The sequence below is a fragment of the Mobula birostris genome, chromosome 11 (genome assembly GCF_030028105.1).
Source record: "Mobula birostris isolate sMobBir1 chromosome 11, sMobBir1.hap1, whole genome shotgun sequence".
In the NCBI taxonomy this organism is placed as follows: Eukaryota; Metazoa; Chordata; class Chondrichthyes; order Myliobatiformes; family Myliobatidae; genus Mobula; species Mobula birostris.
The window spans coordinates 115,240,718-115,255,383 of record NC_092380.1 but is presented as its reverse complement, the minus strand read 5'-3'; the positions used below and the strand labels follow the sequence as shown (position 1 = coordinate 115,255,383).

At 45.9% G+C, this 14,666-nt stretch overlaps 1 protein-coding gene across 6 annotated transcripts in view; it reads right to left on the bottom strand.

Annotated features, from left to right (window-relative positions):
• lrrc56 (leucine rich repeat containing 56) overlaps positions 1 to 14,666 on the bottom strand; it is a 243,125-nt gene that overhangs the window by 15,035 nt on the left and 213,424 nt on the right. For all 6 annotated transcript variants that reach the window (XM_072273220.1, XM_072273218.1, XM_072273219.1 and 3 more), the window contains one exon: positions 9,711 to 9,901. In XM_072273220.1, the coding sequence (XP_072129321.1) occupies positions 9,712 to 9,901 (190 nt within the window). In that variant the 3' untranslated portion in view covers position 9,711. The remainder of the gene's footprint in view (positions 1 to 9,710; positions 9,902 to 14,666) is intronic.

Below are 14,666 nucleotides of genomic sequence, written 5' to 3'. Positions count from 1 at the left end.
AAGCTATTTGCTCCGGGAAACTGCCTTTCCTGTCCAGGTCAGCCTTGACACACCAATCATTGGCTGAGGAAAGTATGCTTGATCGTGAGCCTGCGCTGTACACCCTTGAATTGGAGCCTTCTTTCACAAATGATAAGCGATGTTCTGTGCAGCATGGGGCATGAGATAAGTTGTGCTGCAGTACTCTCTGCTCAACCGCTTCTGTTACAACTTTGAGAACGTTGTTATGTCTCCAAATGTACATGCCGCTGGAAAGATTGACTCTGCATGCACTCAAGATATGTTGAGGTGTTCCCTTCTCGCCACAAGCAGCACACCTGTCTGTCTTATCTTCATACCAGGTGCTGAGGTTGGCAGGTGTTGGGAGCAGATCGTATGCTGCTCTGCGTGGAAAAGAAATGCGGAGCGGTTCCATCTGCCACAGAACATTTCAAGATAGATGTCGTTGTTCAACACTTTCCCACCAGGTCCAAGCCCCTTGTTTGGCCAGGCCAGCTGTTTTAGCTAACCTCTTCTCCTCTTCTACTTCTCGTATTTCTGGTGTTACAAGCTCACGGTGCTCCTTACCCGTAGAAGGTGACCACCGCTTGTGGGTTGTCCATCCAAGTCCCAGGCGGCCTAACTGGATAGTCCCAACCGTCTCCTTGCGCTTCAATCTAGACTCTGCCTCATCAACTGCTACACGGGCTGACCACTTCCTGCCTGATCTCACATCCGGCTGGGTGTTCTTGATGACAGGGTCTTTTGAGTCTCGAAGCATCACGAATGATCTTACCTTGGCTACCTTGACTTTCTCAACAAGGGATTGCACTGGGATGGTAAGCTTTGTCTGGCTACTGTGGATTGCAACATTGGTGAGGCTGCTCGGTACTCCAAGCCACCTCTTCATATACTTGTTGATCTTCTGTTCCATTGCCTCAACATGGGACATTGCCACTTCATAGACAGTTAGTGGCCACATTATCTGTGGCATCAGTCTGTACTGCAAGCACAACTTCAACTTGCCAGGCAAGCCACACTTGTCAACAGACATCAGACCTCTGCTGATCTGTCCTCCTGTCTCTTGAACCCTCTTGGTGTCTCTCAGCTCCTCTGGTTCTTAACTGGTTGGTCCTGAATGGATGGAATCTCCCCTCCACAAAGGGTGAAATGAAAGTCAACCAGCTTTCCTCTCCTAAGAACAAGGCTCCTTGACTTCTTGGTCTTGAACTTCATCCTTCCCCAATCCATTAGCTCCTCGAGTCTAGATAGTACATTTTCCACTGCCTCCGTGCTGGGACCCAAAAGGGTGAGATCGTCCATGAATGTTCATATTGGTGGTAACTCCCCTCTGCCATCAAGTGCGACACCTGGTCCCACTGATTCTGCAGCCCTCACAATGACCTCCATGGCTAACACAAAAATAATCAGTCAAAGTTTCAGGCTGAGACCCTTCATCGGAAAGGAAGGGGCAAGACGCTTGAATAAGTAGTTGGGGTTAGGGAAAAGAGAGCAAGCTAGAAGGTGATAGGTGAGACTGGGTACGTGGGGGAGTGGGGGAGGAAGTAGGAAGCTGGGAGGTGATTGGAGGAAAAGGTGAAGGGCTGGAGAAGAAGAAATCTGATAGAAGAAGAAATCTGATAGGAGACGAGAGTGGACCATGAGAGAAAGGGAAAGAGGAGGGGGCACCATGGGGAGGTGATAGGCAGATGAGGAGAAGAGGTAAGAGGCTAGAGTGGGAAGGGAAAGGGTAAAGCCAGGAAAAGGTTTCTAATCAGCCAGAAGAAAGTGACCAGTTGTTTTCATAGACAATGAAAGGTTGAGTGAGTTAGGACTTTTTTCCTAGAGCGAAGGAGGATGAGAGGTGACTTGATAGAGGTGTACAAGATGATAAGAGGCATAAGTTGAATGGATAGCGGATACTTTTTTCCACAGTGCAAATAGCTAATACAATACTGCGCTAAAGTCTTAGGCACATAGATTTAACGAGGGTGACTAAGACTCTTGCACAGTACTGTAGTAATTTTATGTATGCTGCCACAAAAAAGATCAAATTTCATGACATATGTGGGTGATGATAAATTTGATTCTGATATGAGTCTCCGTTGTAGACTGAGAGTGGGAAGGTGGTAGGAAGAGGGGAATCATGATTGGGAAAAGGGGAAGGGAGAGAGGAGGGAGTGGCAAGCACCAGAGAGACATTCTGTAATGGTCAACAAACCAATAGTTTGGAATCAAGTGACCTTGCCTGGTGTCTCAGGGCTGGGTGTGTCTGCACCTGTGCCATGCCCTGCCCCTGGCACTCCTCCTCTGCCACCTGTGCCATACCCGTCCTGCGGTGCCCCCTCCTCATCATTCCCTTTGTTCCTGCCTGATTTACAAACTCACTCTCCACTCCACGTTGACAAATACAATATTGTGATATATGTGTGTCTAAGACTTTTGGAGGAAAATATAGGGGAGATGTCAGAGGTAAGTAGTTTTACACAGAGAGCGGTGGGTGTGTGGAACATGGGGGTTTGAGAAGCATGATTAGAGAGGACTGTCAGTGCCTTTTTTCCAGAGTGGCAATGACCAACAACAGATGACATCTCTTTAATGTGCCTGGAAGGATTTTGGAGTGTTGTCAGAGATAGGTGGTGAGGGTCTGGAATGTGCTGGTGGAAGAGACACCATTTAAGAGACTCTTAAAAATGCCCATGGATGAAACAAAAATGTAGGGTTATGAAGGAAGGAAGTGGTAGATTGATTTTGGAGTAGGTTAAAAGGTTGGCACAACATTGTGGGCCGAAGGGCCTGTACTGTTCTGTATTCTATAAGCTCACTAACTGAGGGGAGGTTCTCAAGAGGCAGCTGTAAGAGATGGTGGTGTGGAGGTTTTGTTAGAGATGTACGGAGAGTGAGGTGATGGAGTTGAAACGTTGGAGGGTGGAGGGTGAAGCTGCCTTCACCTCCACACTCCAGCAAAACCCACAAGACATAGGAGCAGAACTAGGCCGTTTAACCCATCAGGTCTGCTCCGCCATTCGTTCATGGCTGATTTATTAACCCCCTCAATCCCATTGTCCTGCCTTCTCCCCACAACTTTCAACACCCTGACTAATCAAGAACCTATCAATCTCCATATTAAATATGCCCATGACTTGGCTCCTTGCCACCTGTGGCAATGAATTCCACAGATTCACCACCCTTTAAATAAAGAGATTCCTCCTCATCCCTGTCCTTCTATTTGGAGGCTGTGCCCCCTGGTCCTAGACTCAACCGCTACAGGAAACATCCTCTCCATGTACTCTCTTTCTAGGCCTTACAATCAATATTCAATAGGTTTCAGTGTGACCACCCCTCATTCACCTAAAGCCCTGCTCTCACGTCCTACCTCCCTGTCATCGTAAATCCCTTCTCAGTTCACCACCCCCTTGGATTCCTTCCTTATCATTCCCCTTCCCCCCTCTATACTGGACATCTCCTCCATCCTGTCATGGATACTAGGGCTCGGGTGTTTAGGTCCAGTGTCCTCTGTGAGGAGTTTGTATGTTCTTCCTATGCGTATGTGGTTTCCTCCCACAGTCCAAGGACATACCAGTTAGTAGGTTAAGTGTAAATTGTAAATTGTGCTGTGGTTAGGCTAGGGTTAAATAGGTGGATTTCTGCAAGTGCAGCTCGTTGGACTGAAGGAGCCTGTTCCGCGCTGTATCTCTAAGTTAAATGAATAGATCTGAAGCAGATCTGAACCAGAATCGAAGACAATTTCTTTTGTTCCACAGCTGATGCTTGACCTGCTGATGCTGCCTAAGCCACTGACAATGGTTAACCCACTGGCACTGCTCAACCCACTGGCACTGTTCAACCCACTGGAACTGCTCAACCCACTGGCACAACTCAACCCACTGGCACAACTCAACCCACTGGCATTGCTCAACCCAATAGCACTGCTTGACAGCTGAGTCCCTCCAGCAGCCTTCCTTCAGTTAGTCCTGCCGAAGGGTCTCGGCCTGAAACGTCGACTGTACCTCTTCCTAGAGATGCTGCCTGGCCTGCTACGTTCACCAGCAACTTTTATGTGTGTTGCTTGAATTTCCAGCATCTGCAGAATTCCTGTTGTTTGCCCTCCAGCAGATCTTTTGTTGCTGGTAGGTTTAAGGATGTGGGGAGTGGATGGAGAGTTGGGGGGGTTGGGTATGGAAGATGATGCTGGAGAGGGGTACATTATCCCAGGAAGTACAGGAGGATGGAGGGTTGTACTAGTGTCAAGAACGTATAATTGGTGAAGAGAGTTTGTTCACCGATTGAAACAGAGGAGAACTGGCAAAGCCAAGAGGATAAGATGCATAAAGTTAAAAGCAGGAAAGCACGGGTGGAGTTCAGACACAGCAGCCAGGGGGATTTAAACCGTTGTGTATTTCTTCTCCACGTGTGGACACCAAAGAAAGCTTGCAGATTGCAGTTATTCTCAACAGTACCTCAGCACACACCTTGCAGAGTACAGTTATTACCAACAGTACCTCGGCACACAACACCTGGCAGAGAACAGCTATTCTCCGCAGTACCTCAGCACACAACACCTTGTAAAGTACAGTTATTTCCAACAGTACCAGAGCACACAACACCTGGCAGAGTACAGTTATTCCCAACAGTACATCAGCTCACAACAGCTGGCAGAGAACAGCTATTCTCCACACTACCTCAGCACACAACACCTTGCAGAGTACAGCTGTTCTCTACAGTACCTCAGCACACAACAGCTGGCAGACTACAGTTATTCTCTACAGTACCTCAGCACACACCTTGCAGAGTACAGTTATTCTGTACAGTACCTCAGCACACACCTTGTAGAGTACAGTTATTTCCAACAGTACCAGAGCACACAACACCTGGCAGAGTACAGTTATTACCGACAGTACCTCAGCAAACAACACCTTGCAGAGTACAGTTATTACCGACAGTACCTCAGCACACAACACCTGGCAGACTACAGTTATTCTCTACAGTACCTCAGCATACAACACCTTGCAAAGTTATTACTGATAGTATCTCAGCACACAACACTTTGCAGGGTACAGTTATTACCGACAGTACCTCAGCACACAACACCTTGCAGAGTACAGTTATTACTGACAGTACCTCAGCACACAACACCTTGCAGACTACAGTTATTCCCAACAGTACTTCAGCACACAACACCTTGCAGACTACAGTTATTCTCCACTGTACCTCAGCACACAACAGCTGGCAGAGTACAGTTATTCTCTACAGTAGTGGTCGCCAACCCGTCGATTGTGATCGACCAGTCGATCTTTGAGACTTTCCCAGTAGATCCCGAAAAAAATCAAAAATAAATACACAAATACTGTTGTAATGTGAGCATTATAAAAATAAGTAATACTAATTAGTATAATGGTAATATGGCAATACTTCCGCGACTGAAAGCTGTTTGTAAAGAGAGATTGTTTCCGGGTTGCGGGGTTTTAGTTCCGTGCTTTCTGCCCAGTGCACGTGTGTAGCTCCCCCGCCATGAACTGTGTTTCCAGTGTAGCCTCTGCTGCATCAAAGTGACCAATCAGATTAGATAAGAGTACAGACTGTCGCAAACAACAATATGTGGCACTCGCTCGTGGTATCCTGATAGCATGGCGGAGGCTCCACGAAAGAAGGCGAAAACGTACAAATTCCATCCAGAATGGGAAGAGGAATTTCTGTTTACCTTGGTGAAAGACAAGTGTGTATGTATGTTGTGCCACCAAACAAAAGCACTGTCTAAAAGAGGAAATCTGGAGAGGCACCACAACACCAACCACCAGGAATTTAAAGACACCTACCCCCCAAAGAGCGCAATTCGTGCCAGGAAATTTGAGCTGAAATCGGGGTTGAAGGTCCAGCAATCATTTTTCACAAAACATGCTGCTCAAAATAAGGCTGCTATTGAAGCATCATTTCGTGTAAGTCACCTTTTGGCTAAACACAAGAAGCCTTTTACAGATGGCCATTTATTCAGGGAAGCAATGGTCATTACCGCAGAGACTGCTCTTAATGACTTTAAAAACGAAAACAACATCACAACCGCAATACAATGAGTTTTAAAAATATGTCCGTGAAAATGACATCCCCATTCATAAACTGGTGGCATGTTGGTTTTATAGCACTAAAAGTCAGTGCCTACTTCGGGTCAACTTATCTATGTGAAATTGCATTTTCACAGATGAAAATTATTGAATCTTAGTACAGGAGCTGTCTTATTGACAAACACCTCACAGACTGTCTCAGACTGGCTGTCTGTAGTTATGAGCCAAATTTCAGGGAACTAGCAGAAAGTATTCAGACCCAGTCATCAGACTGAGTCCAACAGTCAATTTTTATTCATTTATTTTTCGTGTTGAAATAAAATTAAATAATGAAACTTAGAATTAAAGGTGTGAAGTATTGTAATATTCTTAAAGAAAGACAGCTATGGCCTGTTTGATATGCTAGCTACAGTGTTTTCTTGTTTGAATTGATTTGAAAGTTTGACAAACGTTACTGTGTGGTCTGGAATCTCCAGAGGAGAAGGCCCCGAATCTCGGCTTTGCTTGTTTCGGCGGCCGGGGCGAGGTCGATGGCGCTTGGAGGCTGTATCGGAGGGTCTGGTCGGAGGCTCAAAGTTTTCGGACGGACGGACTCGGTGTCGGCTGTGGTTGGGTGTTTCCAATGCATCGGCAGTTGTTGGTGCCTGGAGGTTTATGGCAGGGAGTTTCTCCCTTTTGCCGCCTGCTGTCGGGGACTTGGGAGTTGATCGACTCGGGACTTTGAGACTTTTTTTTACTGTGCCCATGGTCTGCTCTTTATCAAATTATGGTATTGCTTTGTACTGCTGTAACTATATGTTATAATTATGTGGTTCTGTCAGTGTTAGTCTTTGGTTTGACCTGTTTTAGAACCACAGAACCATAGAACCATAGAAACTACAGCACAGAAGCAGGCCCTTTGGCCCTTCTTGGCTGTGCCGAACCATTTTCTGCCTAGTCCCACTGACCTGCACATGGACCATATCCCTCCATACACCTCCCATCCATGTATCTGTCCAATTTATTCTTAAATGTTAAAAAAGAACCACCTCGTCTGGCAGCTCATTCCATACTCCCACCACTCTCTGTGTGAAGAAGCCCCCCCTAATGTTCCCTTTAAACTTTTCCCCCCTCACCCTTAACCCACGTCCTCTGGTTTTTTTCTCCCCTTGCCTCAGTGGAAAAAGCCTGCTTGCATTCACTCTATCTATACCCATCATAATTTTATATACCTCTATCAAATCTCCCCTCATTCTTCTACGCTCCAGGGAATAAAGTCCTAATCTATTCAACCTTTCTCTGTAACTGAGTTTCTCAAGTCCCGGCAACATCCTTGTAAACCTTCTCTGCACTCTTTCAATCTTATTTATATCCTTCCTGTAATTTGGTGACCAAAACTGAACACAATACTCCAGATTCGGCCTCACCAATGCCTTATACAACCTCATCATAACATTCCAGCTCTTATACTCAGTACTTTGATTAATAAAGGCCAATGTACCAAAGGCTCTCTTTACGACCCTATCTACCTGTGACGACACTTTTAGGGAATTTTGTATCTGTATTCCCAGATCCCTCTGTTCCACTGCACTCCTCAGTGCCTTACCATTAACCCTGTATGTTCTACGTTGGTTTGTCCTTCCAACATGCAATACCTCACACTTGTCAGTATTAAACTCCATCTGCCATTTTTCAGCCCATTTTTCCAGCTGGTCCAAGTCCCTCTGCAGGCTCTGAAAACCTTCCTCACTGTCTACTACACCTCCAATCTTTGTATCATCAGCAAACTTGCTGATCCAATTTACCACATTATCATCCAGATCATTGATATAGATGACAAATAACAATGGACCCAGCACTGATCCCTGTGGCACACCACTAGTCACAGGCCTCCACTCAGAGAAGCAATTCTTTACCACCACTCTCTGGCTTCTTCCATCGAGCCAATGTCTAATCCAATTTACCACCTCTCCATGTATACCTAGCGACTGAATTTTCCTAACTAACCTCCCATGCGGAACCTTGTCAAAGGCCTTACTGAAGTCCATGTAGACAATATCCACTGCCTTCCCTTCATCCACTTTCCTGGTAACCTCCTCGAAAAACTCCAACAGATTGGTCAAACATGACCTACCACGCACAAAGCCATGTTGACTCTCCCTAATAAGCCCCTGTCTATCCAAATGCTTGTAGATTCTGTCTCTTAGTACTCCCTCCAATAACTTACCTACTACTGACGTTAAACTCACCGGCCTATAATTTCCCGGATTACTTTTCGATCCTTTTTTAAACAACGGAACAACATGAGCCACTCTCCAATCCTCCGGCACTTCACCCGTAAACAGCGACATTTTAAATATTTCTGCTGTTTCTGTGATATCACTCTGGAGGAACATTGTATCATTTCTTAATACATGCATGAATTTCTAAGTGACGATAAATGAGGACTGAGTGTTCTCATAAGCTAAATCTAAATGTATTTTGTATAATTCAAATACGATTAGCTCAAATAAAAGGTCTCAAATTGGAAGTACAATCCGAGCTGTTTTCTCTCTGAACGATTTAGTAGGTAGATCTTGCCTTTCACTAAGGTTGAGGTAGGGATCGTGTGCTTAAAAAGGTTGGTGACCACTACTCCACTGTACCTCAGCACACAACACCTTGCAGACTACAGTTATTCTCCACTGTACCTCAGCACACACCTTGCAGACTACAGTTATTCTCCACTGTACCTCAGCACACACTTTGCAGACTACAGTTATTCCCAACAGTACCTCAGCACACATCTTGCAGACTAGTTATTCTCCACTGTACCTCAGCACACACTTTGCAGACTACAGTTATTCTCCACTGTACCTCAGCACACAACACCATGCAGACTACAGTTATTCCCAACAGTACCTCAGCACACATCTTGCAGACTACAGTTATTCTCCACTGTACCTCAGCACACACCATGCAGACTACAGTTATTCCCAACAGTACCTCAGAACACAACACCTTGCAGATTACAGTTATTCCCAACAGTAACTCAGCACACACCATGCAGTGTACAGTTATTTTCCACTGTACCTCAGCACACAACACCATGCAGTGTAGAGTTTTTCCCGACTGTACCTCGGCACACAACACCATGCAGATTACAGTTATTCCCAACAGTACCTCAGCACACAACACCATGCAGTGTAGAGTTTTTCCCGACTTTACCTCAGCACACAACACCATGCAGTGTACAGTTATTCTCTACTGTACCTCAGCACACACCTCACAGACTACAGTTATTCTCCACTGTACCTCAGCACACAACACCATGCAGACGACAGTTATTCCCAACAATACCTCAGCACACAACACCTTGCAGACTACAGTTATTTTCCACTGTACCTCAGCACACACCATGCAGACTACAGTTATTCCCAACAGTACCTCAGCACACAACACCATGCAGACTATAGTTATTCCCAACAATACCTCAGCACACAACACCTTGCAGACTACAGTTATTTTCCACTGTACCTCAGCACACACCATGCAGACTACAGTTATTCCCAACAGTACCTCAGCACACAACACCATGCAGACTACAGTTATTCCCAACAATACCTCAGCACACAACACCTTGCAGACTACAGTTATTCTCCACTGTACCTCAGCACACAACACCATGCAGTGTAGAGTTTTTCCCGACTTTACCTCAGTGTTTGATGTTGCTCCCTTTGCTGGGCAGAAGAAAGGCTCTATTTGGCAGCCTCTGTAAGGCAGCCTTTGCAGTCAGTGGCCGGACAGCATTTGGGGCAAGGGTGCGCTCTGGCGTCTTTGTGGACGATCGTATTATTGGCTGATGATTAGCAATAACCAGATGGGATCTCTTGTCAACCTGCGTTCTGCCAATGAAAACAATTAGTGTAAGTAAATTCGAGTTCAGCAGAGATCTCGTATATCTGCTCATGTCTCTTCTATAAATTAGTACCTAGGACACTGTTTGCTGACCAATTGTTGCTTGGACTATTAGTTTCAGGACTCAAGATTGTTCAATGTCATTTCCATTATGCAAGTGTTAAAGAGAATGAAATAAATGTTACTCCAGGTCCAATGCAGTATAAAAAACACAATAAGGAACACAAAAATAATAACAGAGCACAATTAATATTAAGACATATGATTGATTGTATGTCCCTAAAGTGATACTAGGCACAGGGGTGCTTGTACATAAGGTGACTCTGACAGGAAATTATAAAGTAGGGGAAAGCGAGTGTGAGTAGACAGGTAGTTCAGAGCACCCCTGTAGCTATTCCCCTGAATAATAAGTTTACCGTCCTGGACACTGTTGGCGGGGACAACCGACCAGGTGTGAGCCACGGTGGCAGGGCCTCCAGCACTGAGTCTGACCCTGTGGTGCAGAAGGGTGGGATGGAGAAGAGGAGAGCTGTCATCATTGGAGACTCTATAGTCAGGGGAGCAGACAGGAGATTTTGTGGACGTGAGAAGGACACCCGCATGGTTTGTTGCCTCCCGGGTGCCAGGGTCCGGGATGTCTCTGACCGGGTGCACAACATCCTGGTATGAGAGGGAAAGCAACCAGAAGTCGTGATACATGTTGGTTCCAACAACATAGGCAGGAAGAGGGATGAGGTCCTGAAGTGTGAGTTTTGGGAACTAGGCAGACGGCTGAAGAACGTCACCTCAAGGGTGGCGTTCTCAGGATTGCTGCCAGTGCTACGTGACAGAGAATTGGAGGAGATGGCAGTTGAATGCGTGGCTGAGGAGTTGGTGCAGGGAGCAGGGTTTTAGATTTTTAGATCATTGGGATCTCTTCTGGAGAAGGTGGGACCTGTAAGGATTGTAAGGTGGGATTGGATGGGTTGCACCTGAATCCGAGGGGGAGCAATATCCTTGCAGGTAGGTTTGCTAGCATGGTTCGGGAGGGTTTAAACTAATTTGCAAGGGGGATGGAACCCGGAGCGATAGAGCAGTGAAAGAAGTGCATGGAGTAAAGCCAGATCTAACATACAGAGAGGCTTTGAGGAAAGAGAAGCAGAATAAACGGTGTAAAGACAGTAAGGTAGAAGGACTGAAGTGTGTGTACCTCAATGGAAGAAGCATCAGGAACAAAGGTGATGAACTGACAGCTTGGATACATACATGGAATTATGATGTAGTGGCCATTACAGAGACTTGGCTGGTACCAGGGCAGGAATGGATTCTTAATATTCCTGGATTTCAGTGCTTTACAAGGGATTTTGGGGGAAAAGGGGAGGAGGGGTGGCATTATTGGTCAGGGATACTATTACAGCTACAGAAAGGGTGGGTAATGTAGCAGGATCCTCTTTTGAGTCAGTATGGGTGGAAGTCAGGAACAGGAAGGGAGCAGTTACTCTATTGGGGGTATTCGATAAGCCCCCTGGTAGCAGCAGACACAGAGGAGCAGATTGGGAGGCAGATTTTGGAAAGGTGCAAAAATAACAGGATTGTTATCATGGGTGACTTTAACTTCCCAAATATTGATTGGCACCTGATTAGTTCCAAGGGTTTAGATGGGGCAGAGTTTGTTAAGTGTGTCCAGGACGGATTCCTGTCACAGTATGTGGACAGGCTGACCAGGGGGAATGCCATACTAGATCTAGTACTAGGTAATGAACCGGGTCAGGTCACAGATCTCTCAGTGGGTGAGCATCTGGGGGACAGTGACCACCGCTCCCTGGCCTTTAGCATTATCATGGAAAAGGATAAAATCAGAGAGGACAGGAAAATTTTTAATTGGGGAAGGGCAAATTATGAGGCTATAAGGCTAGAACTTGCGGGTGTGAATTGGGATGACGTTTTTGCAGGGAAATGTACTATGGACATGTGGTCGATGTTTAGAGATCTCTTGCAGGATGTTAGGGATAAATTTGTCCTGGTGAGGAAGATAAAGAATGGTAGGGTGAAGGAACCATGGGTGACAAGTGAGGTGGAAAATCTAGTCAGGTGGAAGAAGGCAGAATACATGAGGTTTAGGAAGCAAGGATTAGATGGGTCTATTGAGAAACATAGGGAAGCAAGAAAGGAGCTTAAGAAGGGGCTGAGGAGAGCAAGAAGGGGGCATGAGAAGGCCTTGGCGAGTAGGGTAAAGGAAAACCCTAAGGCATTCTTTAATTATGTGAAGAACAAGAGGATGACAGGAGTGAAGGTAGGACTGATTAGAGATAAAGGTGGGAAGATGTGCCTGGAGGCTGTGGAAGTGAGCGAGGTCCTCAATGAATACTTCTCTTCGGTATTCACCAATGAGAGGGAACTTGATGATGGTGAGGACAATATGAGTGAGGTTGATATTCTGGAGCATGTTGATATTAAGGGAGAGGAGGTATTGGAGTTGTTAAAATACATTAGGACGGATAATATTCCCCAGGCTGTTCCACGAGGCGAGGGAAGATATTGCTGAGCCTCTGGCTAGGATCTTTATGTCCTCGTTGTCCATGGGAATGGTACCGGAGGATTGGAGGGAGGCGAATGTTGTCCCCTTGTTCAAAAAAGGTAGTAGGGATAGTCCGGGTAATTATAGACCAGTGAGCCTTATGTCTGTGGTGGGAAAGCTGTTGGAAAAGATTCTTAGAGATAGGATCTATGGGCATTTAGAGAAACGTGGTCTGATCAGGGACAGTCAGCATGGCTTTGTGAAGGGCAGATTGTGTCTAACAAGCCTGATAGAGTTCTTTGAGGAGGTGACCAGGCATATAGATGAGGGTAGCGCAGTGGATGTGATCTACATGGATTTAAGTAAGGCATTTGACAAGGTTCCACACTGTAGGCTTATTCAGAAAGTCAGAAGGCATGGGATCCAGGGAAGTTTGGCCAGGTGGATTCAGAATTGACTTGCCTGCAGAAAGCAGAGGGTCGTGGTGGAGGGGGTACATTTGGATTGGAGGGTTGTAACTAGTGGTGTCCCACAAGGATCAGTTCTGGGACCTCTACTTTTTGTGATTTTTATTAATGACCTGGATGTGGGGGTAGAAGGGTGGGTTGGCAAGTTTACAGACGACACAAAGGTTGGTGGTGTTGTGGATAGTGTAGAGGATTGTCAAAGATTGCAGAGAGACATTGTTAGGATGCAGAAGTGGTCTGAGAAGTGGCAGATGGAGTTCAACCCGAAGAAGTATGAGGTGGTACACTTTGGAAGGACAAACTCCAAGGCAGAGTACAAAGTAAATGGCAGGATACTTAGTAGTGTGGAGGAGCAGAGGGATCTGGGTGTACATGTCCACAGATCCCTGAAAGTTGCCTCACAGGTATATAAGGTAGTTAAGAAAGCTTATGGGGTGTTAGCCTTCATAAGTTGAGGGATAGAGTTTAAGAGTCGCGAGGTAATGATGCAGCTCTATAAAACTCTGGTTAGGCCACAGTTGGAGTACTGTGTCCAGTTCTGGTCACCTCACTATAGGAAGGAAGTGGAAGCATTGGAAAGGGTACAGAGGAGATTTACCAGGATGCTGCCTGGTTTAGAGAGTATGCATTATGATCAGAGATTAAGGGAGCTAGGGCTTTTCTCTTTGGAGAGAAGGAGGATGAGAGGAGACATGATAGAGGTGTACAAGTTAATAAGAGGAATAGATAGAGTGGATAGTCAGCGCCTCTTCCCCAGGGCACCACTGCTCAATACAAGAGGACATGGCTTTAAGGTAAGGGGTGGGAAGTTCAAGGGGGATATTAGAGGAAGGTGTTTTACTCAGAGAGTGGTTGGTGCGTGGAATGCACTGCCTGAGTCAGTGGTGGAGGCAGATACACTAGTGAAGTTTAAGAGAGTACTAGACAAGTATATGGAGGAATTTAAGGTGGGGTGTTATATGGGAGGCAGGATTTGAGGGTCAGCAGAACATTGTGGGCCGAAGGGGCTGTACTGTGCTGTACTATTCTATGTTCTATGTAGTGGTGATGGGGGTGGGTTAATGGGTGGAAAGTAACTGTTTCTGTAATTGTGCAAAGGGTCCTGTGTAAGTAGCAGTCGTGATAAATATCTCCATCTAATGTATTCAATATTTCTCATTATCCTCAACAGCAGGCACCCTGCTGTCATAACCAAGGCATTACTACATCTCAGAAACAAGCCGTCACCCCTGCATGCTGCGTGTTGACCTGACACTGAAACTGATTGCCCATCATACCCGTGATTTCGAAGGATCCCAACAGAATCAGTATGATTATCTCTGAGTTAAATAATGTGATGTTTGTTATTTGCTTAGCAGCAGTAAAGAGCAAAGTTTTAAAAATTGCTATAAATTACAAACAAAATACTGCAACAATAAAGAATAATGAGGTGTAGTGTTCATAGATTTGTGGAGCATTCAGAAATCTGTTGGTGGAGGGGAAGAAGCTGAAGCTGTGTATGATTTGTTGAGTGTCCCTCCTCAGGATGGGTAGTAATGGGTGCTGCCTTCCTGAGGCATTGCCTTTTGAAGGTGTGCTCACTGGGGGGGGGGGCGGGTTGTGCCTGTGATGGAGCTGGCTGAGATTACAACCCTCTGCAGTGGCTCCTCCACACCAATCGGTGATGCCACCAGTCAGAACGCCCTCCATGCCACACCTGCAGACACTTTCAAGAGGTTTCGGTGACATACCAAATGTCCTCAGACTCCGAATGAAATATAGCCCCCTTCATGATTGCATAAGTGTTCT